Source organism: Taudactylus pleione, unplaced genomic scaffold (genome assembly GCF_031769625.1).
Source record: "Taudactylus pleione unplaced genomic scaffold, aTauple2 ptg000006l, whole genome shotgun sequence".
Lineage (NCBI taxonomy): Eukaryota > Metazoa > Chordata > Amphibia > Anura > Myobatrachidae > Taudactylus > Taudactylus pleione.
The window spans coordinates 3,078,597-3,105,554 of NW_028284409.1; the positions used below are offsets into that span (position 1 = coordinate 3,078,597).

Below are 26,958 nucleotides of genomic sequence, written 5' to 3' on the forward strand. Positions count from 1 at the left end.
GGTTGTGGACCTGAAGAATGAGCATGGATCAAGGCGTCTGATGTCCATGCTCCACAGCTTGTTCGAGCTTTTCATAAAAAGTTGCCTTGTGGGTGTCAGGTTGCAGCCTAGGATCGGCCATTACCCATCTCAGCGCCGACTTCCCCTGACCTCTTGAGCAGTCAGACGCCAGGTGCGGTGGCGAGTGACATGCTGAGGATTATACCTTGGGTCTGCTAGGACATCCATGTGCTTACTGCATGATTTGGTTCCTGCGGTTACCATCATGGACACATCCATGACAGTCTACATTACCTGATTAGCTCTTTACCCAAGGTAGCATTGGTTGCTGCCAGCTGACACTATCCTCCGGGCTCTGGACAACAGGAAGTTGCCTATGAAACATTGTTACTTCCAGTGAATACTTGTTGTTGCAGCATTCCAGGTTCGAAACTCCTTTCTTCTAGCAATTTACCCACGGTGTGTGTGTGAACTCAATATGGCAACCGAGTACTGTCTTCAAAGTGTCATCCTCCTATTCCAGTTCCATTTTAAGCTAAGCCGGCCCTGATTCAGAGCGAGCACTCTGGTCAGAGCGTCTGGCTCTGAATCAGGCCCTTAGTATGTCAACCAAGTACAATCTCCTAATGTCATCCTCATGTGCCAGTACTGTGTCTGGAATCACAGTGTGTGTACTTAGTACACCATGCAAGTACAATCTCCTAGTGCCATTCTCCTGTGCAACCCCTGTGTCTGGATCAACTGGGTGTGTACTCAGTATGTCACCCAAGTGCAAAACTTCCAGTATCACTCTCCTGTGCTTTTCCTGCGATAGTATTCTTCCATTTCCCACTTTTGTTTCATCCGAGTGCAAACTCCTAGTGTCATCCTCCTGTGCCAGTTCTGCTTCTCGAGCCACAGTGAGTATACTTAGGGTCTCATTCAGACCTGCTCGTGAGCGCTGTACGCTCGCAAGCGGGTCGATGTTACCCAAATGCGCATGCGCACGATGGAGGCACCTCGGGGTCTCGTACCAAAGGGGGCGTGCTGTCGATGGTGAGTAACAGCACGCCCCCTTTGGTGGGCGTGCCGGGGACGTGGCTGCCCAGACGGAGGCGTTCCCATGGGAACGCCTACCATCTGGGTCCGGCCCCACTGACATCTCTAGTGACGTCAGTGGGAGTGTTTTTGGCTCTGATAGAGCTAAAAGCACTCCTGGGCTTGCAGCAGCGAGACCCTACCGCAGGGTCTCGTCGCAAGCCCGATGGTCGCGATGGTCTTCGTCACCCACAGCTATGCGAGCGGCCAGGATGCCGCTCCAATTTAAGCTAAGCCAGCCCTGATTCAGAGCGAGCACTCTGGTCAGAGCGTCTGGCTCTGAATCAGGCCCTTAGTATTTCAACCAAGTACAATCTCATAGTGTCAACCTCCTGTGTCAGTTCTGCATCTGGAGCCACAGTATGTGTACTCAGCACATCATCCAAGTACAATCTCCTAGTGCCATTCTCCTGTGCCAGTTCTGCATCTGGATCAAAAGGGTGTGTACTCAGTACGTAACCCACGTGCAATACTTCGAGTATTACTCTCCTGTGTTTTCCCTGTGATAGTGTTCTGCCTGCTGGGTGCATCTTAAACCCAAATCCTGCTTGGAGGGGTTACTGGTGAACACCTCCCAGTAAGTTAGACTCCACGCCTTTGGACAGGTCTAGCCAACATCTGGTACTTCTGGATGAAGAAGGCATATATCCAGGCCCTTCATCTCTGATTCCTTTCCCAACCTGGGTCCACATCTTCCAATCCCTCTATGGAGCACCACCATAGCCCGAACGTGACATACAATATATATGTGTGTGTGTGTAAATCCCCCTGTAAAAATCAAATATAATAAAATTACTTCACATCTCAATGGACACGGTCTCATCACAACACTATAATAGTATACACCTGGCATCTCACAGGTTGAAGGTACATCACCTGACTTAAGAGCTGACAGTCTCTTATGGTGGACATCTACTCTTTCTCATGCTCAGCTTCTTATACACTTCAGACTCCACGTTAGGTTTCTCACTGTCTCCAATTCACTCTTGTCTCAGTAGCATTTGCTCCTGTGGTAAAGGCAATCCAGTATCATAGGCAACCCAGTGTGCGCCAAAGACTTTAAACAATTGTTCCACTTGCAGGTCAGTTCAGCAGCATCTTTATCTGAACTCAAACTTCAGAACCTATAAATTGACCTCTGTGTTGGTACTGATCTCAGGAGCTCATTCAGACCCGCTCTCTAGATGTGTATGCTTGCTCCCAACGTATGCAAATTCGAGAGCACGGCAGGTGATCGAACGGCAAGGCATAAGCATGCCCACTATGTCACTCCCAATGTATGCAAATTCGACTAAGCGACGGCACGGCAGGCGATCGAACGGCAAGGCATAAGCATGCCCACTATGTCGCTTTGTGTATGTAGATGATCACCAGCCTGTCTTAAGACACCCACTTGCGCACGTCATCTCCAGGAAGTGTATGCAACCATTGGTATATCGGGTACCATCGTATACTAACGTAGCACTTGAGGTTGACTTTACCCTACCGCAAGCACTGCAAGCACTTCAGTGTAAAATACAACTAGGTGACGTGAACTATTATGCTCTGTCTAAATTATGCACGCCTCTGCAATGGCGTTGAGACGCTCAAGCACGCCTGAGTTCGCACTACACTCCCCCATTTCTAGTGGCCTGCCCCTGTTACCACGCACAAACGGCTTGTCCTGTCACTCATTCAGCTGGCCTGTCTATGCTTGGCGAGCGTACGCTTCCCGATCGCTCGGACAATTTTGCGCACGCGCAATGCGATGCATATGCCTGCACAGATTGCGAAAATTGGCAAGCTACGAGCAAACGCTTCCTAATGACCAGGTCTGGATCGAGCCCTCAGTCCCTGTTATATGGCATATATCTTGGAATTTAGGAACACTTGAATTGGGACATGATCTGATTCCACTCTGACTTAGACCAGTAAACAGTCCAATTAGGCTCTAATTGTTCATTTGGAAACATAATCTCACATAAACAGGAATCATATTTTAAACATTTGAGTCCCACCAAAGTTCTCACCATGTCCCTCTGGTGGGTCACACTCCAAAATCTCATGTGTGGTGGGATGCATCAAATATAAAGATGAGGTGAATTTTGGAGGTTTACGCAATAAATATGGATCCTCATATGTATTATAAAGGCCTGCAGTCTATATTGGAGTTATCTGGTGTGGTTTTGTGACACAGCAGTTCTCAAAGGATTCTATGGGTTGCAATGGTCCCACATACAGCAAGCTCTAGAAAGTGCCTGCTAGATAATGCCATCCAGGGCCGTAACTAGGGTAGTGCGACCAGTGCATTGGCACAGGGCAACGCAAGGCAGGGGGCGCTGTTTTGGCCTGTCACTTTTCCTGTTTATTATCATTCTTACTTGTAGCTTCCTTTTCTTTTATCCCCAGCATCTCCTGGCTGCCCCAGGAGTACATCTATCTCTTCCTAGGCCCTTCCCCATGAGGCCATGGCCCTTTTTCAGGTGCATTATTTTGTGACCCTATTTAAAAAGTGGGAGGGGGGAGCCAATGCTCTCTCTGGCACAGGGCACCAAATAGTTTAGTTACGGCTCTGATGCCATCAGATGCATGAGTAGGTCGATGGCTGTGCATGTGCATTTATACCCCAGGTCATAAACCCACATGTCTATGTATCACCTGGACAGCTCATTATTGGCAGAGCTGTCCCGACAAGAAAGTAATCCTGCATAACAGCAATCAAAACTGCCAGTATGCAGGGGATATGTTTGCAATTTATTTGCAATAATTGATACATTTTACCTATAATGTTACAAAATAAACAACAAATATTGTAGAAAGGCTAGCCTCACCATTGACATGATAATAAATGGAGATCTTCATATCATGAAGCTCTATAGATCTAACAATAACAGAAACTCCCCGGAGCAGAGACTCAGCTTGTAATTTATTTTATGGCAGTAATGATGCTTTGCAATATCTTGGTAATAACACAACAAGTCAAAAGGAGGAAAAATCTGCAAAAATAAAATAGTGACTATATTTCACACCAAAAGATGTGGCCTAGGGGCCTGATTCAGAGCCGGACGCTCTTTAAGAGTGCTCGCTCTGAATCAGGGTGTTTTTTTTTTTATTGCGGCCTCCTAGCCGCTCGCTAAGCTGTGGGTGACCACCCACAGCTTTTGCGGGTGGCCAGGTAATGGTCGCGACCATCGGGGCTTGCGATGAGACCCTTGTGGTAGGGTCTTGCCCGTCGCAAGCCCCAGAGAGCTTCCTGCTCTAACAGAGCAGGAAGCTCTCCACTGACATCACTGGTGATGTCAGTGGTGTCTCCCACAAACGGCAGGCGTTCCTTCGGGAATGCCTCCGTTTGTATAGCCACCCCCTGCCCCGCCTACAACAACATCGACAGCCACCCCTTTTGTAGTGAGTCCCGGACCGAGATAATTTCTCCCATGCTCCGGGGCTTGCGCATGCGTGCGGTACGCGTGCGCAGTACCCCTCCATCAACCCGCTTGCAATTGCTATGCGCTCGCGAGCGGGTCTGAATCAGGCCCTAGGTTGATAACCTGACTGCCAACTAAGCTGGACTTGCATCTCTGGTGATGTGGAGATATGCGCTGACCAGGGGCGTTTCTAGAGAGGAGGGGGCCCATGTGCAGTTTCCGACACGGGCCCCCTCATCTCTGTCCAGCGGCCGGCAGCGCACTGAGCTGTGCATGGCCAGCGCTGGAGTTATACACTCTGGGCACTAGAGTGCGCCCAGAGTCTATAGAGTATGCACAGGTCACTGGGAAAATGGCCGTGGTGGCCATTTTCCCTGTACTGCTCATGCGCAAACTATGGGAAAGTGGTCGCGGCTCCATTTTCCAGTTATTCTTGCAGCAGCGGACCCCCGCGCCGACATGGGACTCCGGAGAGGTAAGTAATACTATGGGTGCAGGGTGTGCGGTGCAGGGCCCCCCTGGACCCAGGGGCCAGTGTGCAATGCACACCGTGCACCCATTATAGATACGCCCCTGGCGCTGACCCCTGTGTTTTGGTTTTGGATCCGGATTCATTCTCGTGTTTTGCTTTTGCAAAACCACCCTAAATTGTTTTGGTTTTGGATTCGGATAAAAATCGATAAAAACAGCTAAAATGTCCAAATCAAAACCATAAGTTTGTTTTTTTAAAACCGAGTTCCGAACCAGCAACAGATCCGAACCAGGACTTTGTTCGAACCGGGACAGAAAAATTAATCTGAACCTTGACCTGGTTGGGAATTCTGGACCTGCACATCTCCAAGTTGTAACCATCAATTTCCTCCAAACCAAAGATGCAGTATTTTTTATTGCAAAATATTAGTAATTAATGCTTGTTATCAATCTGCCATTGCAACCCAGGTTTTAAGGATATCCATGCTTGCGTCCAGATGGTTAAACAATATTGACTGAGGTACTAATTAAGTCACCTGTGCTCAAGCATGGATAGCCTTAAAATGTGGAATGCAGTGGCAGAGTTTGGGAACCTCTGTTATAGGGGTAAGAATAATGTGAGTTAGGGTATCCAAATATGTATTTGTATCTGTAATGTACATATTTATAAAAGGAATACACAGGTATATACTGTATATTTTCTGCTCACTACAACTACAGTAATTGAATATAATATAGATGGAGGTACACCCAGTGCATATTCTTATTTTAACAACCACATTTTTTTCTTCTTTTCAAACAAATTCTTGTTCTATAGTTTATGTATATGCAGAAAAAGGGAGGAGATGCAGGTGTAATAATTCTAATGATCAAATTATTTATAATAAACTCCAACAACTAACATGGTTTTGAGTAAAGTTTCTTAGTACATGTTTGGCCGAAGATGTTTGCCCACCTACCACGTCACGTTGAACCTTATAAAGGTGGGTCTCTAACATCCCTAATACTGACACATTAAATATTGAATATTTTACCTGCGTTGTTCCAACTAACATTTTAATTTTATTTCATAAAAGTTACATTTTATTTATTTGCTTATGCTTTGTGCATCATAACAGCAACTTTTGTCTTCTACCTGTATGACTAACAAAGCTGTTAATGATAGCACCCTCGTGACCGTTACACGATTCCAGATATTAACTAATATTATAATGGGGCCAAATTATGTTCACAATAAAGCTTAACACCTGTCCGGTGTGGCGAATCACATCCCCTTGTTTTCTCCAAGGAAATTCCAAAGACAGATATTTAAAGACCTGGGGGATATGTACTAAGTCGTGGAGAGAGATAAAGTACCAACCAATCAGCTTCTGTCATGTTACATGTTGCGTTTGAAAAATGATAGTTAGGAGCTGAAATTATAAATTGTGGACTGCTGGTAACTGCAGCCTCAGGTGTACATGTCAGTTAATTCCAACTAAATATGTAAATATGTATTCATTTAGTTCTAATGTTCTTTAAAAAAATGAATTTTGCACTGTTGGAAAGGTGTTTCTATTACTTGACAGGTGGCAGTTGGAGTCTTAACCAAATTCTATATAATGCACTTGTTACGTTATATTTTACTTACAATTTAGGTTACAAAGGTCACAAAGAATTTTGACTCAGATATATATAAAAAACATTCTGCAAGTGACTGCAACTGTGTTCAGTTAGCTGAACAAAGCCCTTTCTTGTGAGGCAGGTAAGAACAGGAACTGAAGATGAGCCTGTGACATATATACATCTGAAGCCTCTTCCTGTCTGTCTGCAACTCTGAGAACCAAGCACTATCTTTTTAGCTGGATGCTGTGCACAGCATCACTGGTCTATACTTGTAGCTGACTGCATGTCTCATCTTGGATGATGACAACCACACTCCAAAAATATATTCAGTCCCTGGATCCCAAAACTCTGCCCAGGGTCCTGCAAATACAATCTGGATTTTATGATGGAGGTAAGAACCCTGAAATTCCTTAAGCATGCCTTTCGCTGAATATCATATAGTATGTGGGCTTACCAAATGGAACAACAAAAACAACAATATGCTTCTACTAGTATTGCGTTTCTTTTTAATGTGTTTTTAAACAAGCTTTTAGCAGAATAATGTAGAGAACAGAATCACTGGAAAAGATGACGTTCTAAATCAATAGAAAAGTTATTTTTATATGTTATTGGTTTACATTTACAGTGGTTGTGAACTAGATTAGGTAACCATCTGTGTTGAATTTACTTGTGCGTCATTGTACCTTGCCTCCTACATGTTCTTTATGAAACTTGTTATATACCTTGTCGCTTACATCTTATGTACATTATTAAGCTTCTTTTATGTCAAGTATTTTTCAATTTGGTCTCCTACATCTTTGTAAAATGCTCTTACTTCCCCACTCTACAGCGCTGCACATTTCTGTGGTGCATTATAAAAAAGTAATAACAGTCGAGCATATAACCCAATTATATCATTTTAAACAATCAGATTTTATTAGTTGTTTACATATTTGTAGTAACAATTTGTAGAAACTTGTATTGCTTGGTGTAACTCCGGTCAAGGCGAGAATGCAACAGGTGTGGGAGGATGAGGGACTCTAACTTGGGCATTGACTAAAATATTAATATTATGTATACAGTATTATATATAAGCTTTGCTCTGGAAGTCTCCACATAGCACTGCCCAATAAAGAGGAGCTAGTGTCAGTAGTGTTAGATAAAGCAATGTAACCGAATTCCATAAAGAGATTTTATTCTGTGAATCTTCAAGGTTGATTCTACAGAGATATTTCAAGACACACAGCAAAAACTATTTTTGAGTAAATAGTTTGCGATAATATTCACTAGAACAATAAATGATATGTTCATTACATAGACATTATACAACATTGTACTTGGATGATGATATTAAATAATTGTGAAAATATGTCTTGTACTGATTGTAGCTAGAAATGTTCACAAATGACCTATAGGAACTGACTTTTAGAAAGCAGATTTGAAAAATCAAACAACATAAAAAGCAATTATTTTCTTTAATACTTAAAATTTAGTAAGTGGCGGGTTCTAAACCCCGGCAGTTTGGTGGCGGTTTGACAGCGGGTTCTAAACCCCAGGGGTTTGGTGGCGGTTTATAAATGACAGCCCTGTTCTATTCTATTTTAAAATTTGTTTTGATGGCGGTTTTGCAGCAGTTTTGGCCTTAGTAAATCTGCGGATAGAAAAATCACCGCCAAACCGCCATCAAACCGCAGGGGTTTAGAACCAGCCGCTTAGTACATTTTACCCTTAATATCCTATTTGTGTCATTTGTAGGCTACAGAATTTGTAGAAAAATATATAGATAAAGCATAAAACTTAAGCAGATTCTTACCAACTACATACAGTTTATGAGGTTGTTGTTGGTAGTATGGGATAATGTTACATTATAAGGAAGCTTGGTGTTCTCCTAGGCTAACATGTGAAAGTATTTGTTCAAGCTACTGTATGTGTTAATGCAGAACAGACCAGGTTTTGTCAAAATAAACAAACAAAATTAATAACAGTATGATTTAAGGTACTGTTAATAAAGACGGTCAATGCATCTTTGGTGGGTGCTTTATATTGTTTGAGGAGATGATATTATACATTGTTATATGAAGCTTTTGAAAAGTGCTGTGAAAAGTGCTCATCCATTTTCAGGGCTGTATATGAATCTAATTATTGCTAGTTTTGTTACTTAAAGTATTCCAATTTGTATGTAATGACATAAACCTGCTCCCAACTGGTCACAGTACATTAATGTCAGCCTGGAGGCTTTATGTTTCTATCCTGATGTATATATAATATATATATACTGCTACTAGTGATTGTAGCTACACCAAGAAACTCTGTGTTGTGGGGCCCCATTAACAGTGTATTAAAAGTACAAAAATTACACTAGACGTAATAATGCCAGTGCTCATGGCATAACCTTTCCTCACTGATGGATCTTCACAAATGCAAACAAACACAATACAAAATATATAAAAAAGTGTATACATTAGTAAAAAAAATAATGAATTCTATAATTCCTTTCCCATGAAACATAGACTGCTAACTCCCCCATATTAAACGGGAAGCAATCGGGAAGCCGACTGCCTAAATACCGGCAGCCGGCTTCCCGACTGTCTTATCCCGGCATGGGTGAAATGCCGGGCGTCTAGATGTAGACGCCCGCATTTCCCCGACGCCGGGAGACCGGTGCCCGGCATCACGATCGTAGTGATGCCGGGCGCCGCGAGTGGACAGCCGCGGGGGGGGGAGGATTAGGTTTAGGGCTCCCGGGGGGGACTTAGGGTTAGGCACCCACCCGGGAGGGTTAGGGTTAGGCTAGGGGGAGAGAGGGTTAGGCATCCCCTGGGGGACTTAGGGTTAGGCACCCCCCCGGGGGACTTAGGTTTAGGCAGCGGGGAAGGGGGTGGTTAGGGTTAGGCACTTAGAAGGGGGATTAGGGTTTGGCACTTGGGACGGTTAGGGTTAGGGGGGTTAGGTTAGTCTATACTTACCTATCCACGATCGGGATTTCCAGCGCTGTCGGGCTTCCGATGCTTCTAACTCTGCTCCTGTCGGGCTGCTCCCGCTGACGGGAATCGAACCGCCGGCCGCATACCCATTCCTGTTAAACAAGCCACCTATTAAATGGACTTCCTAATCATGGTCCCATATCACCTGTGTCCCAAACTAGAATTGTGTTTGTTTCAGTATGTAACTAAAATATACACTTGAGCCCTATAATTATACCAAATTCTATATAAAATGCACATATTTGGTGTCCTTATAACCGAGAGAACTAATTGTTTACATTTTAGGAAAAGTATATTTACTTCATATTCAAGTACATTTGTCCTATATACTAATAAAATAAAAATATAATCTACTTTCAAAGAACACCCTGGGCCAAATGTAATAGGGTGAGAGTTTAGAAAATGTGAGAGTTTAGCAGTAAATCTCACATTGGTCGAGTTTTATCTTCAAAATGGGAAAACATCCAAATGAGAGTATAAATCGTGAGAGTTTTTTGCATCTATAAACATGCGAGTTTGCATGTTCTCGGATTCTATTACATTGGCCGAATTTAAAAAGTGTGAGAGATTACTGCTAAACTCACATTTTCTGAACTTTAACCCTATTACATTTGGCCCTCTATGTGTCCTGAAAAGAATCAATAGAAATTTCACTTGTGTGCGCGAATAATAAAAAATGGCTATTTAAATTGACACATTGTGATTTGTGAAATTTGGTCTTTTCCAGAATTGGCAACCCCCCCACATTGTTTTTAATGATTAAAATGTTTTAGCCAGCATTCAATCCCTAAAAACTAAACAATTCCTCATAAATTGAAACTCCTTTCATCAAAATAGCATTTTGCATTTGTTATGCAAACTGCAGTTTAGAAATACATATGGTACTATGAGGGTGCCAATTTATCCTGCTCTGATTGAGGTATAATACATGAGTAGTCAGGCAACACAAACATAGGTGAATTCAGAATGTAGCAAAATTGATAGGTGAAATTCCACTCAAATTCCGCTGGAGAATGACTGAAACTCTGCAGCCAAATGTGGAATGAAGCAGTTATTCCGCAGTACAATTATGAAAAATTCTTATCTCTAATAAAGTGACATCCATGAGACAGACATAAACTGGTAAGCAATAATTACTGTGTAAAAATTATAAAAGTGCTACGAGAAGTTTGATGGCAGCCAATTTAACTAGCATAAAGTTTCAAATAACATACTGTATGCTGTATAGTGTATATCATTAAAACTGTCACTACAGTGTACAAGCAACGTTCTTCTTATCTTGTATCTAGCTATAAAAGTCATATTTCTAATTGTTTTTCAAAGAACAGTATAACTTTTGCATAAAAAAGAAATATACAGTATCTTTGTGCCATTTTCTGAGAATGTAACTTATTTTGTCAAATACAGTAGGTACAGTTGATAATATGTTTACAGAATGTTGAACACAAATGCAATAAATCATATGGGACTAATTCAATTCAAATAGCATGTTGTGCAAGTTCTCAGGTTGTGTGGCTCAATGAGTTTCTGAAAATTGCTTCAGTATTGATTGTACAGCAATAGCGGAATTTGGAGAAAAAAGCCAACAGACGTCTATTAAATGTTACAGTTTATTTTACTGTAAAATTATCGCATACAGTCTATAGAATATCTATTCTTTTAAGAAACTTAAGGCATAATGTCAACAGTAAATATAAAATGTCCCTACCTGGACAGTTAATGTTTGTGGCTAGTAAAACTAGGGAGAGGATACAGTTATTACTGTTTGTATGGATTGTATAGATGAACATATTCAACTAATAATCATGGTAACTTTTGGTTCTTTTACTATTCTGTTAATCATGCATGTGTGTGTAAAGGAGAATATTCAGAAAATAACTCTTAGTACAACAGCTGAATGCAGCATATTAAGTGATAACCTTTTATGTGTTTTGTTGCAACTTTGGCAGAGAGAGTGGAGCTTTTGCAGTTACTGAAGCAGTGAATGCTGTTTAGCCACTTTTAGCTTCATTACCTTATACCTTCATGCTTCCTCTAGTACTGCCAAGCTTTGAAATAAAATAATGATCCACATCAATGTGGAAAACAGCTCGAAGCTAAACGCTTAAAAAATAATACATAATATAATAACCCTATTTCTAGCATTCAGATAAAACTGTTTTAACTGATGGTGCCTTTAAAATAGTTGTCGTGGTTAATGCAAAAACTTTTATAACATGTTTGGTTACTTTTATGATATTACTCTGGATACATTTTCTCAGCAGAAAAACATGGTTTAGAAAATTAATTACATCATCAATTTCCTATGGAGTATTAATTGTTGTTTATGTGGATATTTAGGAAATAAATTAATAAATGGCTGTACAAAAGTAATTATTGACTTTAAAGAAGAACTCTTCATATAATTTAAAATATAATTGGGTGGAATTCAGTTAACGGTACTCCTGAGTGTTGCCTACTTATTATTTACCCTTACAGGGGTCTAAACAAGTCCTTTCCAAAACCTTAAATTGTCCTGCTTTGCTGTTCCTTATATAATTATTACCTGCATGCTTGCCCCTCTGCAGGCACTCTGATGCACACAGAGAAGGGATAAGTTGAAGAATGCTTGATTGATCAGACCAGTAGTAATAACCTAAAGAAGAGTACAAAGAAACCGGTGGAGGCTTCAGAAAAATGTAGACGATCAGGACAATATATTAAAACCATTTAATTATTGGGACCAAGTCTTTATAATCAAACAAATATGCTCCTTAGTATAATTGGCAACCAAGTTCTACCTTTCATAAATACTAAGTTCAACATCATCAGAATGATGTGTTCCCGGCCATTCCGTATGCCAACATATTGCACCGTGTGTACACACTGCACGATGCAGTGGTAATACGGTGTGAAGTACAATGACATGCTACATTTAGCAGCATGGCATTGTACACAATATCATCTGATGACTTGCAGCACGGCCAACCAGAAGATATTGTAAACGACCCGCGGGAGTGCGCATTTGTCGGTACACACTGAACATTCTTGATGATTTGTCGTTCCAATTTGCCTGGAAAGGACAAATCGTGAAGATATATTCTAGTGTGTACCCAGCCTTAGAGCCTGATTCAGAAATGTGCGCAATGCCCATATTTGCACAGATCGAGCGATTGTTCGCCATCGCGCATGTGTATAAACTGCACTCAGGGCCAGATTAACAATGGGGCAGATGGAGCTCCAGCTCCAGACCTCCATATAAAAATAGGCCCATCATCATGGCAGGATGATGATGGCCAGCTGCCTAGCTGGCCACACAGTTGCCATAAATCATTCATTATCATTCATCAAGCATTAAACAATTATTTCTGGGTTACTCATAAAATTATGATTTTTTTCTGTATTTAGGAGACAGCGGGGCTGTACACATCTATTTGGCTCTGGCCACACCCACAGAGCATTGGTCACAGCTACCCTGCTTCTTATAATAGGCCCTTGAACATTTTCAGCTCCAGGCCCATGTGGCCCTTAATCCGGCCCTGGCTGCACTGCGCATGCACAGCAATCACACTGCGATTACAGACGCACATAGGAATCCAACATAAAGTGAGTGACAGGTTGACAGTGTTTGGGGGTGGTAACAGGGGGGTGGTCAGAATTACACAAGCATGTCTGAGCATTTAAATGCCATTACATGTGTGTGCATATATTAGCCCTCGCAATCTCCTTAGAGCATGAGAGCCCTCTGCGTGTCAGGAGAGTTGCCAAGTCTGTGGCCGGTAAGACCTGCTGCAAAGGCAAAATGGCCGCTTGATGTTACCGATATTTCCACAATAAAAGCGTTGTCGTGCGCATGTACAAAAGCAGCAGTGGGTGTCCTTATGCTCGGGTGATCTTTGGAACCATTAGCATATTGTCGCAGCTGTGTTGCGTACAAAATCATAGTTGCGATCACATTAGTGTCCATCTCTGAAATAATTTCTTGTAAGAAAGGCTCCCAACTTCTTTGTAAATCCTGTTAATGAACGTTTTATTAGACAGGAAGTTCATAGCCTGATTACCCTAATTAAAAAAAATGCTTTCTATGTTGAAACTGTCTTCCAGTCCAATTGATGAACTATGTAATGTGCATCAAACTGGGTATCAAAAGATTATTAAAATAATATCTACAGTATATTGACCTAGTGTTACAAGTCACGGGCATGACTAATCTCCCTCTAGCAGTTTACCTTCTCATGATGCTGTTGTTCCTGCTCTGTCAGTTGCCAGGCGATCTGCATGTCACAGGAGGTCATGTGTTTTCCACAGCACGGCGTAATTGGTTCCTTCCCCTATTTGTTCACACTGGACTTTTGCCGCATCGCCCACTATAGCGTTCCTTTTGGTTCTCTCAGTTCTGCTGCATGGTCAGCATTCTGTGCTTGCTTGCACTGTTGTGTCCTGGTTCTCCAGTGGTATTGTCTAGCCACTGGTTATCGGCTTCCCAGCCACACCAGCAGCTTCCGTGCTGCCTCCAGCTCTCCAGCCACACCAGCAGCTTCTGTGCTGCCCCCGGCTCTGCAGCTACTACATTGGCTTCCCAGCCACACCAGCAGCTTCCATGCTGCCACTGGCTCACCAGCCAATGTCAGCTCTCAAAGCTGCATCGCAAGTACATCAACTTGTATACCAGCTCTCAAGCCGCACCACATCGCAAGTACACCAATTTGTGTACTGGCTCTCAAGCCACACTATCGGCTCTCAAAGCTGCATTGCAAGTACACCAACTTGTGTACCGGCTCTCAAGCTATACCATTGGCTCTCAAAGCCACATTTCAAGTACACCAACTTGTGTACCGGCTCCATAGCCACACCAACAGCTCTAAAAGCCGCATCGCAAGTACACCAACTTGTGTACCAGCTCCCAAGCCACAGCATAGGCTCTCAAACATGCATCTTAAGTACCTGCTCCCAAGCCACACCATCAGCTCTCAAAGCCGCATCTCAAGTACACCAACTTGTGTATTGGTTCCCAAAACATACCTTTGACGATCAAAGTCACATCGCAAGTACAGCAATTTGTATACCAGCTCCCTAGCCACACCATCAGCTCACAAAATCACATCTCAAATTCACCCACTCCTCCTACCAGCTCAAAGATGCACCATTGGCACCTTTGTTTCTCCATCGGCTCTCAAAGCCGCACCATCAACTCACTTATTTTTGCTACTGGCTCAAAGCTGCACCATCAGCTCCTAAGCCACATCATCAGCTCTCAAAGCCAAACCTTCCTACACATCAGCACTTAGGCCACATCACTGGCTCTCCAGCCACACCATTAACTCTCACAGCCAAACCTTTCTGCACATTGGCACTCAAGCCACATCACCGGCTCTCCAGCCACACCATCAAGTCTCTGGTTGCCTCATTGACACTTCCTATTCCAAACTCCTCACCTTACCACTGGATCCCATCAGTCACTCATGTAAGCTGCTACTACCCTGAGTACGAAGTCCAGGTGGCCACCTAAGTACCAGTAAACATCTCTAGTTCTAAGGGAACAATGGGTGGCTGTTAGTGGTGGAAGACCTCGCTAGGCCAGGTTCTAGGGGGCTTACTCGGAAAGTCTTTGGGATTCATAACATTATAGTCAGCCTCAAAAATCATAAGGAGCTAATATGGAACAGGGGCAGAATCCAGCTCAGGTGTTTGTTGCACAACTTCAAGTGCTTACCCAAAAGGTCCAAGAGCTCAGCTTGCGCATTGTAAAGGTTCAGGCTCCTGCTGCTGCTCCAATCCATCTCAAAGAGCCTAAAATGAACGTGCCGAACCGTTTTTCAGGGGATCGCTAATGGTTCCTCAACTTCTGCAAAAGTTGCAAGTTGAATTTCAGGCTACATCCTGTCTCCTCAGGGACAGAATCGGAATGAGTAGGACTGGTTATTTCCCTTCTCCAAGTGGATCCACAGACTTGGGTCTTTGGGTTGCCCTCAACTCATGCCTCGTTGCAGTTGGTTAATGCCTTCTTTACTGCTATTGGCCTATTGTATGATGACCCTGACAAAACTGCACTAGCTGAGTGCAAATTGTATTCTCTCAGGCAGGGTCGGAAGACAGCCGAAGATTATTACTCAGAATTCCACAGATGGGCAACTGATTCTGGTTGGAATGTCCCGGCTTTACGTAGCCAATACCATCTTAAACAAAATCTCCCCACGACCTGCCCAGCTCCGTCACTTGGTTTCCAGCTTCAGATCCGGAGAAACCAATACAAATTGGTGCATCTCAATTGTCACCTGAAGAAAGATCCAGAAGATGCTCCCTAGGTCTCTGTATGTACTGTGGAGACAAAGGGCATTCAGTGAGTATTTGTCCACTTCGACCGTTAAAAAGCAAGGCCTAAATGTTCAGGAGGAATTCAATTTAGGCCTGGCTCCTATTTCCTCCAAGAACTTGGCTCTAGTCCCTGTTGCCCTCCGACTTGCAATTCCATCTTACACCACTTTTCTTTTTATTATAGGCTGTATTTTTGGGGGTATTGGTGATAGTCTTTTTTGCATAGACAAACATTTTTATTGGTTACTGCTCTAATATATTACTAATTTGCAACACATTTTTAACCAGAAATAATGTGGTGCCTCACAAAAAATAAAAATGAAGAATTATGGAGCATATATACTTTAGTATTATTCAGTAATATGAAGATGGCAAGATAAATTGTATTCTTTTATGACCTTTTCTCAGTTGCAGCAAAACAAAACCACATCTCAAATTAAATGTTCTTAATCAATTAATCAATCTATCAATCAAAATCAATTGTTTACCTGTCTTTCATTGCCGTACATACTCCACCCCTATTTCCCTGAAATGCCCACGGGCCTCTGATCTAGTTCTTGATTAATAAAAACATTCTTTCTATGGGTCGTATAGTTTATTAAACTGACATCCTGTCTTCCACTGCTGTGCCTCAATGTTTCATAGATGTGCTATATTATTTAAAACTGCTGTGTGTTTATGGCATTGCTCGGTTGCTTAGTATAGGCAGCCAGCCTTTGGCTAATATTGGTGAACAATATTGTGAGCTGTGAGGTGGTCAAAATTGACTGGAAATGACTGGATATTAAAGTTAATGAAGTTAGTAATACCATAAGAACAAAAACGTGCCCAAATTACATGATTTTAGATTTTTTTATACATTTTTTTTAAAATCCAGATCTAAAACCAAAACACGTGAGGATGGTTTTGACAAGACCAAAACACGATCATGAATTAGAACCAAAACCAAAACACAGGGGGCCACGCACATCTCTAATTTGCATGCAGCTTGTTAGAATAAATACAATATTACACATGTATAAAAACATGATCAAGCCTCATTGCCACTATCTGCCCTTGCTGATGTTGATTTATTGTGCTAAATTTGAATAGCTACATTATTAGAGATAGATAATATTTGAATATTTCATTAATCTGTAGATACATTATGTAATTTCTCTAACAATAAACCTTATTGTTTTAAGCATATCTATCCACCACTTATCCATATCACCACAGAGTCTACCTTACTCTCCTGCACTCTACAATTCTCTCACTCTTTCTTCCTGCCCTTAGATCTCCTTACCATGGCTAACTCCTTATGTCTTCTGTTTGTCTCCCTCTTAGACTGTAAACTCCATGAGCAAGGCCCTCCTTTCTCCTATTCTCATTACCTACTTCTCTTGCATACCATCTACCCTCTACACCTCCTTGGGCTCTCTGCCCTATGACTCCATTACTTCTTTGTTTTTTTTCTTCACACAACCCAAACTCATTATCTGCACTCATGCTAAACATGCTAATAGGTACAGATTTCAGCTTATGCTGAATATTACCATTACACCCCTGGCATTAGTGGCTGTGATGAGATTTGTAGTGCTTTTTATTACTTGACTACTTTATTGTACTGTACTGTTTTACCATGTACTGGCTTATTGTTTTACCCTTTATATACTGCGCTGCGGACCACTTGTGGCGCCTTATAAATAAAGTTTAATAATAATAATAATAATAATAATATTGCCTAAGCTAGTGTAAAAACATGCTAGCTCATATCAAGCTCCAAAAAAAAGAAACAACTATTCATCTATTTTGGATCAGTTTTATAATTTAGAGTTAATTATGGGACTTTTTTGAAATATAAATACTGAGAAATAGGTGGATACTACATTTAAATTCAGTTAAAATTAAACTGCTGAAAACAGCCTTAAATCCTACTTACCTACTGTACTTCTTAAAGTTCCTTTTGGGGAAATCACCTGCTAGCAGATCCTGAGTATCAGTGTGGGAGAGGTGGACACATCACGGCCACTGCAAAATCCCAAAGTTAATGGGCTAAACTCCCAGTGGACTGGGGTAACTCAGCAAAAAATGTGCGAATTTTAGATATTCTGAGAGAGTAGCAAGTATGCTTTATATGTAAATCCAACACAGCTGACTTTTAGTTATTGTAACCTTATCAAATAAGATCTCAGAGTAAATGGTAGTAGTAAAAATATTCCAAATATCTATCAAAAATGAGCTATTATGGAATGTTTAATATCTATAATAAAAAAATGTTTTTGCTGAAGGTAAACACCAATACAGGTGTGACCATGTGTGCATTTTTACTACCTAATTTATGCACGCCCTTGCAACGGTGTTCAACCAGACATGCACGCCTGTGATTCTCCGACCACTCCCACATCAACATGCCCCAAATGCTGACCTCCCGTCACTCACTCTGCGATTTCCATGCTAACCCACGCACACTGCAATGCACACACATGCTCAGTATACACCATCGACCGATCTGCGTACGCTGTTGCAGTTGCGATCCATGATGAATCAGGCCCTTAGATTGTTAGCTAATGCCATTTTTAGATGGTGATAGCTGTTTTAGCCTATAGGTTACATTTTCATATTTTTTTCACCAGAGAGGGTTTTTCGGCGATTAAGGATATTAATTAACATGGCAAAAATGTGGACCTGAAAAAATATTTCACTTTGTCCTTTAGGTCACTAATAATGTCATATTTTGACAGTTTGAAGTTCATACTTTGTAAATGCTGTAATAATTATTTTTTCAATACTTATTTTTTTATTAAATTATAAGAGAAGGTGCCTCATTGTGCATATAGTATTTAATGTTAAAATCAATAGTGCACAAGTCACAGTTGTGCCCGTACATGAAATAAAACTATGCGGGCTTAATACCACATGGTTTGTATATAAAACATCCACCGACAACCACCATCAGCTCCTACTGCATCCACCACCGGGTACAATGTGCCGCCGTCACCTGCTGGATACAGACCGCAGCGGGTCACTGCACCTCACCGCGGTATCAGACAACCACTCTCGGTCGGTGTTTAGTGCATCACAGAGTCACTCCCTAATGCATTTTGTCAAGGACTTGGGATGGACCCTGTGACGTCAAGTGTTCCTTTTAAGCTCTATTGTGTCCAAAAGCTCAACCACAATTACAAACAGATCTTTATCTGTGCCGGTTTTCTTAGAAGTACTCATCTTTAAGCCACCCTATGTTTCTACATTCAATATGCTAAGTGACTCGTGTGTTATTATTAAGAGCACAAAGCACCTAATTTATCTTTAATCCCGATATATGAGAATAGGTAAATTTTTTTACATTTAATACCTACAAAGGCATGTAATTAATTTGAGGCAAAAAGTCCGGACTTTTCTCCTCATTCGCCTGTTTTGCAGGCGGAAAAGTTTTGCACGCGTCGCCGCTTATCCCCATATTCAATTTGTAAGGACGTGAAAACGGGACCCGGCAAAACTAGAACAGGTGAAAAGTCCTGTCAATTTTCGGGAAATCATCCTGGCACCCCCCTAAAGATGTCCTGACATGGGGATCTCTATGGGTACCCCCGATTTGGACTGCTGAAGTGAAGCTGGGTTTTTAAATACACATTACTTTTAGGGGACATTCCCAGGGATACAGGCTATTTTTTTTTAAGCCTGCAGCCCTAAACCCCAATTCTGCACTTTTTTCGCCATGTATTACATGGAGAAAAGTTATCCCCGTTTTTTACCTGCAAAAAGTCTTCGAAATTGAAAACGGGGATAACTGAAATAGGTGAAAATGACGTACTTTTCGCCTCTAATTGAATATGGCCCATAATCTTGGTTATATGTTGCAAATACTTTAGAGACAATGATAAAACTGATAATCCCATTAAAATGTATATGTTACAGAATATATTTTCTTATATACCTGGAATCATTCTCTAAGACATGAATTCGCACCGGGAGCTTTTAAAGAAAACTCAGTTTTTAAAAAAAAATTGCCCAGTCAGATGCATAAATAGTTAAGTGCATATATGGTATTAGTCATATGTTCTGCCATGAAATTATATTATAGTTCTTTCTTTCCAATCATTAACCTCAGAACTCTTAATACCCTCAACAATCATGTAAAGCTGAAACCGGACAATTTCTAACGCACAGACAGATATATAATTCTATCATTCTACCGGCATGTCTAATATCCCTTCTATTTTTCATTTTATTTCTAGCACCTCTATCTATTGCTAATAGGTGTATACCTATATACGTTATATATAACAACATATCAATATATTATATATACTAACCAAATCATCTATCATTACCAGGCACATATCTATATTCAGTCCTGTGATGTTTATCGTCACTATACCCAAATAGACCAGGGGTCACAGAGCTAATAATTAAAACTAGCAATCGGGCTCACACAAGAACAAGATTAGACAATACAACTAAGGAGGAGCATTAAGGAGTATCATTTTACATACTCCTTCATAGTTCTCTTCTTATATCACTTACAGAAAAGGCGTGAATTCCACTCCTTCATTTAACCCAATTGGGCACCAGCGTTCCTAAAGTTACTATCCAATAGGATGCACGTTTTAAGAGAGACTTATCCCTATCACCACCTCTTTTGTCAACACTTATTAGTTCTATACCCCTAAATTTAAGACCTGCAGGGTTGCTATTATGACGATGAAGAAAATGGCGTGGGGACACTGTAATTTGTTATTTTATTCTTTATATTCAGCATATGTTCTAAGAACCAGAGTTTTAGCATTTTCTTGGTTTTACCTATGTATTTTAGTCCACACAGACATGTAAGCATATACTGTATATTACATATGTAGAGTTACAGTTTATCAGCTCGCATCACAGAAATCTTTTGCTCACTTTTCTCTTAGGTTACAGACTTTACATCTTCCACATGAATAAAAACCTTTAAATTCATCTAAAAAATTTGTAGAGGAAGGTTTTACTTGGGGGACAGACTCTAAACAGCTTTTAGATACTAGAGATTTGATGTTTCTTGCTTTTTTATATACAGTATAATGTCATGTTGTTCTGGGAGGTAGTCACCAAGTATTGGGTCTTATTTAAGAACATGCCAGTTCTTAATTTTTTAATCACTTTTCTTGGCTACTGTATTGTGTGACAAATAGACAAAAATACTTCTCACTTTTGTCCTTATAATTCAATAACTCTGCTCTTTCTCTATTTCTAGCTTTGATTTTGGAATCCTCGATTAAGGTTGTTGGATACCCTCATTCTTTAAACCTGGACTGGTACATATTAGCTTGTTCATCAAACCGTTCTAGTGAATCTAAATTTCTTCTCAGTCTTGAGAATTGGGAATAGGGAATGTTTGTTTTCTACTGCGATCAATGGCAGCTCTGAAAATCTAAATAGTTGTTGCTGTCAACTCTTTTGAAATAAGTATATGTGTCTATTCTCTTAGTTCTCTCAAAATTTGATGTATTGAATACAAGATCTAGATATTCAATCCTATTCACATTATAAGGGATACATTTACTAAAGTGAGAGTTTTTAGAAGTGGAGATGTTGCCCATAGCAACCAATCAGATTCTAGCTATTAACTTCTAGAAAGTGCTAGTTAAATGTTAAATAGAATCTGATTGGTTGCTATGGGCAACATCTCCCCTTCTAAAAACTCTCACTTTAGCAAATTTACCCCTAAGAGTGTGTCAATTTCAAATTGTATTCATTGTTATTGATATCTTCCTAAAACGTTAAAACTGTTTTTCATCTCCCTTCCATATTATAATCATGTCGTCTATATATCTTTTAAAGACGACAATATTTTCAACCATCTCACCTACTAGTACACGTTTTTCCCAATCTCCCATATATATATTCGCAAAGCTTGTGGCACAAATTGTCCCCATCGCCGTCCCGCATGTCTGTAGGTACCACCCATCTAAGAATGTAAAATTATTTCTTTTTAATACAAAATCTAAACATGTGCATATGAACTTGACCAACTCCTCATTAATATTGGGATCATTTGATAACACTTTTTTGTTAGTTTCTTTACCTTTCTTGTGAGGAATAGACATGTACAATGACTGAACGTCAATAGTGCACCATTTATATTTTATACTCCATTTTATCTCATTCATTATTGTCAATATATGAAAATTGTATATAAGATTCCAGGGAAGGTACATATTTTTTAATATAAATATCCACAAACTCTGATATTCTTATACTTATTTTTTAATGTGTAAATAAAATAAATGTCCAAGAGTTAACAGTCTATCTTTCATCTACTGTAACTGTTGTTCCTAAAACAGTTGAGGTTTTCCTCTACCTAGCTACTGGTATTTCTTGGAAAGGGGAATACACTGTAGGGTGCTGTGGTATACCCAGTAGTAAAGGAGAACAGGTATGAGGAGAGAGGATATCCAGATTATTTATTTTATATTAACATGACTAGGTCACCATAAGGGGAATGTATCATGTATTATATTCCAGGGCCATAAGGTGTGAGAGTGGTGACTCCATATAGAAAGCAGTGCCTAGGGGGTAACACTGTTGCTGCCTCGTGGCGCCTGTATTTGGCATACAGGGTGCCTAGAATGGAAACCTGCAGTCTGTAGACCCACTGTAGAGATGCCCAGTGCATCCTGAAGATGCTCCAGATGGTAATATTCTTCCTGGTCCCAGCAGCATTAACTTCCTGGTATATCCCTGTCATATAGTATATTGTTGATGAAAATGTAATACCATATGAAGTCGATTGTAGTTGCAGCAGACTACAATGCACTGACCACTACCCAAGCACATGTACACTTAGCGACGTAACACACAGATAATATGTGCTGTGTTAATATTCTCCTATTGCATGATTTGTTACCTTTGAGCCTGAAAGGATGATTATGATCTTTATTTGTACAGAAAAGCAAGATTTTTATTTTGCAAGTTTGATTTGAAAATAAAAATAGAAAATGGTAGCACAGTAACAAATTTAATCACACACAATATATATATATATATATATATATATATATATATATATACCACTTAATACAATAAATATGTAACACTTAATAACAGTATATCTGCACTTGTTGCATATAAAGATATTATAACATGAATCTATATTTTTATGATGAATAAAAATAAATATATATTTCACTTAAGCCACATGCAAGAACCTTAATAATGTTGCACATTCAGTATTGCACTATGTATCTGCTTTATTGCACCAGTTTTTCCTTTGCTAGAAATATGTCCAGGTTATCCAACAGTAGAGACAAGTTAGTATAATGCTGGTTTTCCTCTTAACCAATAATGCATCTAGCTACCAAGTGGATTAGAAGAGCCCTCAAAGGATAAACACCATGAAGCCGTGGTGGAAATCAGTGAGAGAGCAGTGAATACTGCTGTTGGTATGGTACCTGTAGTGCGCCGTCAGTCAGGTATCCCAGCAGGGAGCACCATCTAGCCTCTGTACCACATGTGCATCACGGCTGCTAGTATTTGTCCGATATCAGCGGGACCCACTGGTAGATTGCAGTGGGGACTTGTCTCTCTGTTTAATCCCAGCTGAGCACCCTGCACTCCTAGTAATGTGTCCTCTCTGTGCCTCTGTGCTGGCTCCTTATATATGACTAATGTTGGAAGACGCTTGATAAAGAAAGTATAAAGGTAGATTGCAGTGGCAAAAAAAGTTTGTAAAAGGTGCAACAAGAGCAGAGTATGGATATCTAATCGACGCGTTTTGCTCGTGATGTGGGGTTTTTTCAAGCTCATCTTTAAAAAGCCGCACATCAGGAGTGAAACGGGTAGATTGGATATTCACACTCTGCTCCTGTTGCACCTTTTACAAACTTTTTTGCCACTGCAATCTACCTTTATACCCTCTTTATCAAGAGTCTTCTCAACACTAGCCATAATTAAGGATCCGGCATTATTATTAAGTGGTATTAGTAAGTAGTTTTAAGTGGTATATATATTTTTGTGTGTGTGATTAAATATTTTTATAAAAATTAATTCAGAGAAGAATCGTTTTATTTGTCAATTCAAGCATACCTAGAATTGTATTATACAGTATATTTATATTTTTATTCTCACAGTTAACATTAGTGCAGTCTCTCATTACCCTTGCCTTATATTTGCCTTGTTGTTTTTGTGTGTCAGACTAGCAACTGACACTGAGACCAGCTGCATCGTTAAAGCTAATTAAAAATTTTTTTTATATATTCATTCTTATTAAAATTACTACATTTGTATACTAAGTATATACACTTATCCTCCTATAAGCACCGGGAAGTCTGACCTATTTAGATTATTCTAAGTAGTTTCAACTTTTTATATTTTTTCCAAGTGCCACAATAACAAACCATAATTTCTATGGCCAGTAATGTGTTGGGTTTTGATTTTCATTAGTATTTATGGTCTCTAAACCAACAACCTTGGTTTTCTACTGGATTAATGGTGCTGCTTACCTGAAACAATACACAGAAGCGTCTTTTGCCCAGCAGGTAATCCATGTATGATAATGCAGTGATGCGCTGGCTCATGGTTCTGATAACACTGAATGCAATTTGTGTGCCATGTACATTTTGTGGCTCCATCAATGTTGTCATATTAAGCCACATAAAATGTGGCTTAATATGACAACAATCATTTTGGTCAAATAGTTGATTATTATTAATATGTTGTTTCTCATTTTAAATGATTTAGGCTCCACTTGTGAATTTTCTGGAAATGAATGTTCCCTTTCAACAGGAGATGTGATGAAAATCACTGGAATAAAAATAAAAAAAGTCTTAGCCCATGTTTATAATTGGAAAGAGGATGACATAATGCCTACAGTGGAGCTGTCTCTTGATTTTCCAGGTATTGTACAATGTTCGTGCTATTAGCAAAACAAAATGTATCATGTTGTTTCACTTATACAGATACCAATTGGGTACTGATACCTTTGGAGAACCGAAAGCCTGTTCTCTTAATGTCTCATCTTGGTTTTAATATTCCATTCTGTGGCATTTGATATGTTTGTGGGAACCACTTGGGTTAAATAACTGATGTAATAGCCTACAGGAATAAGGACAATCACAGTGTCAGTCTCAGAATGATGAGACACAAATACTACAGGAAGATTTCTGTGCTCTGTCCTAGATATATGTATCTCCCTTGTACCAGGTCTAACTGTTACTGTGGGCAGGGTCAGCTCCAGGGGTCTGAGCACCCTGTGCCGGCTCTCTACAGTGCGCCCAAACATCGTGTCAGGTTGGGGGGAGCCTCACTAACTGGGCTTCCCCCAGCCCTCACCCGTCACTGAATGGATGCCGCGTGCATGCCGGGGTCTGGCACCGCCACACAACTGCGGCGGTGGGGGGGTCCCCAACCTCCCGATTTGACCACCCGCGGGCCACTTTGGCCCACGGGTGGAACATTTGGACAGTACTGTCCCGCTGAAATCGGGATGTCAGGGAGGGGTGCGCCCTCTATGGGTGGTGTCCCTGTTCGACTGCACTGGTCGAACACCCCAAGAGCTGCCTCTGACTGTGGGGGTAGCATAGCATGTATTAAAGAGGAGAGATGGAGGAGAAATGTGTTACTACAGTGTTTTGGCAAGCTATCGGTAGGTGCATCTGGATCCAGTAACTTGAGACTGCTGGGCCCATAACCTATTAGCAAAACTGTGTAACAGAGCAGTACGCAGCAGTGATGCTGGATGTTGTAGTTTTCCAGACAATTTACCCATCAGGATGGAATACACTTGGAGAAAGTATTTATGATGTTGAGTGTGTTGCGCAGTTGTCTGGTGTCAGTTTGTCCACACGTGGTACAGCTTAACCAGCCCTTAGGTTTATTGAACCAGGTAAAACAACAAGTAGCATAAAACACAGTGATATGACAAGTATAACTGTAGCATATAGAAGCAGCCTGGAGCTTTAGGGTATTACTGGGCATTGTAGAGTTCCAGTCATCTAAATGCACTGGTGCATGTTATGAATATGACAACATACTATATAGCTGGTGACGTAGTGAACTTACGGTGTTTGTATAAGCTATGCACAGATAGTTTGTTGGAGAGTCTTGGAGTCATGTCTAGTTGGCATGAATACCAGGGAGAATGATGTGAGGAGATGCCGTGCATGCCCAGTAGTGCATGTATGAGGTTAGACCTCTCACTGAGCTCCAGCAGGTCCTAAAGACCACCTGCTCAGCTTACCTGTCTACACTGAGGATAGAGGTAGCACCAGGGTGCTCCTCATTCAAAACAGTGGTGAGAGAGGAATGTCTAAGAAATAAATATGTTACTATTTTGATGGTGGTGGTGGGGTGATTGTGCTACATGTGCTACATGTTACAGGTAGGAAAGAAATGTTTAGATACAGAAGTATATTAAAATCAAATGTCCTGACTGACTGACTCACCAATGCCCAGCCCAAACCCCTGGACCTAGAAACATGAAAATCTGGGAGTATATACCATGATGTATAGTAGGTGCCCACTAAGAAGGTATGTTACTAGAGAGATGAGGTGCGTATGTGTTCTGAGGGGAGATGGAGAAGAAGTGTGTTACTACAGAGGTGAAGTATATATGTGGAATCAGTAAGGAATGTGAAATCAATATGATAGAAAAGTGGTTTGTGTATATGGGTTGTATATGTGTTCAGAGGAAGTATGGGGAATAAATATATCATTACAGAGGTCAGGTGGATATGTGTTCAGTAAGGAATATGGAATCAATATGTTACTAGAAAAGTGGGTTATGTATGTGTTCGGAGTAGATATGGAGAATAAATATGTTATTACAGAAGTGAGAAGGGTATTTGTTCTAGGAAGAGATGGGGAAAAAATATGTTACCACAGAGGTGAGGGAGGGAATGTGTTACTACAGGGGAAGAAAAATATGTTACAAAGGGGAGAAGATGCAGAAATTTGTAACTGAGTTAAGGGTTCCAATATTAAATGAGAGGGGTAACATTTCCCCTATATTATGTAGTCATGCCTTATGTTAATTAAGTTATTTATATACAGGGCCCTGGGAATTGCACTGTCACTGCCCCATGGCACTTGCATTTACAGTGCTCTTCTTCCTGCTGCTGATGGCCTTGCCTCCTTGGCCTTGCCCTCCATCACTTCTTTTGGGGGCAGGGTCAACACAGGGTGGG

General features: G+C 40.7%; 1 protein-coding gene across 1 annotated transcript in view; it reads left to right on the plus strand.

The window, feature by feature from the left end:
- The first annotated feature begins 6,854 nt into the window (after positions 1-6,854).
- The window catches only part of THEMIS (thymocyte selection associated), a 97,763-nt gene continuing 77,659 nt past the window's right edge, over positions 6,855-26,958 (plus strand). The window contains exons 1-2 of the mRNA XM_088451904.1: positions 6,855-6,948; positions 24,515-24,670. Of these exons, the coding sequence (XP_088308030.1) occupies positions 6,855-6,948; positions 24,515-24,670 (250 nt within the window). The remainder of the gene's footprint in view (positions 6,949-24,514; positions 24,671-26,958) is intronic.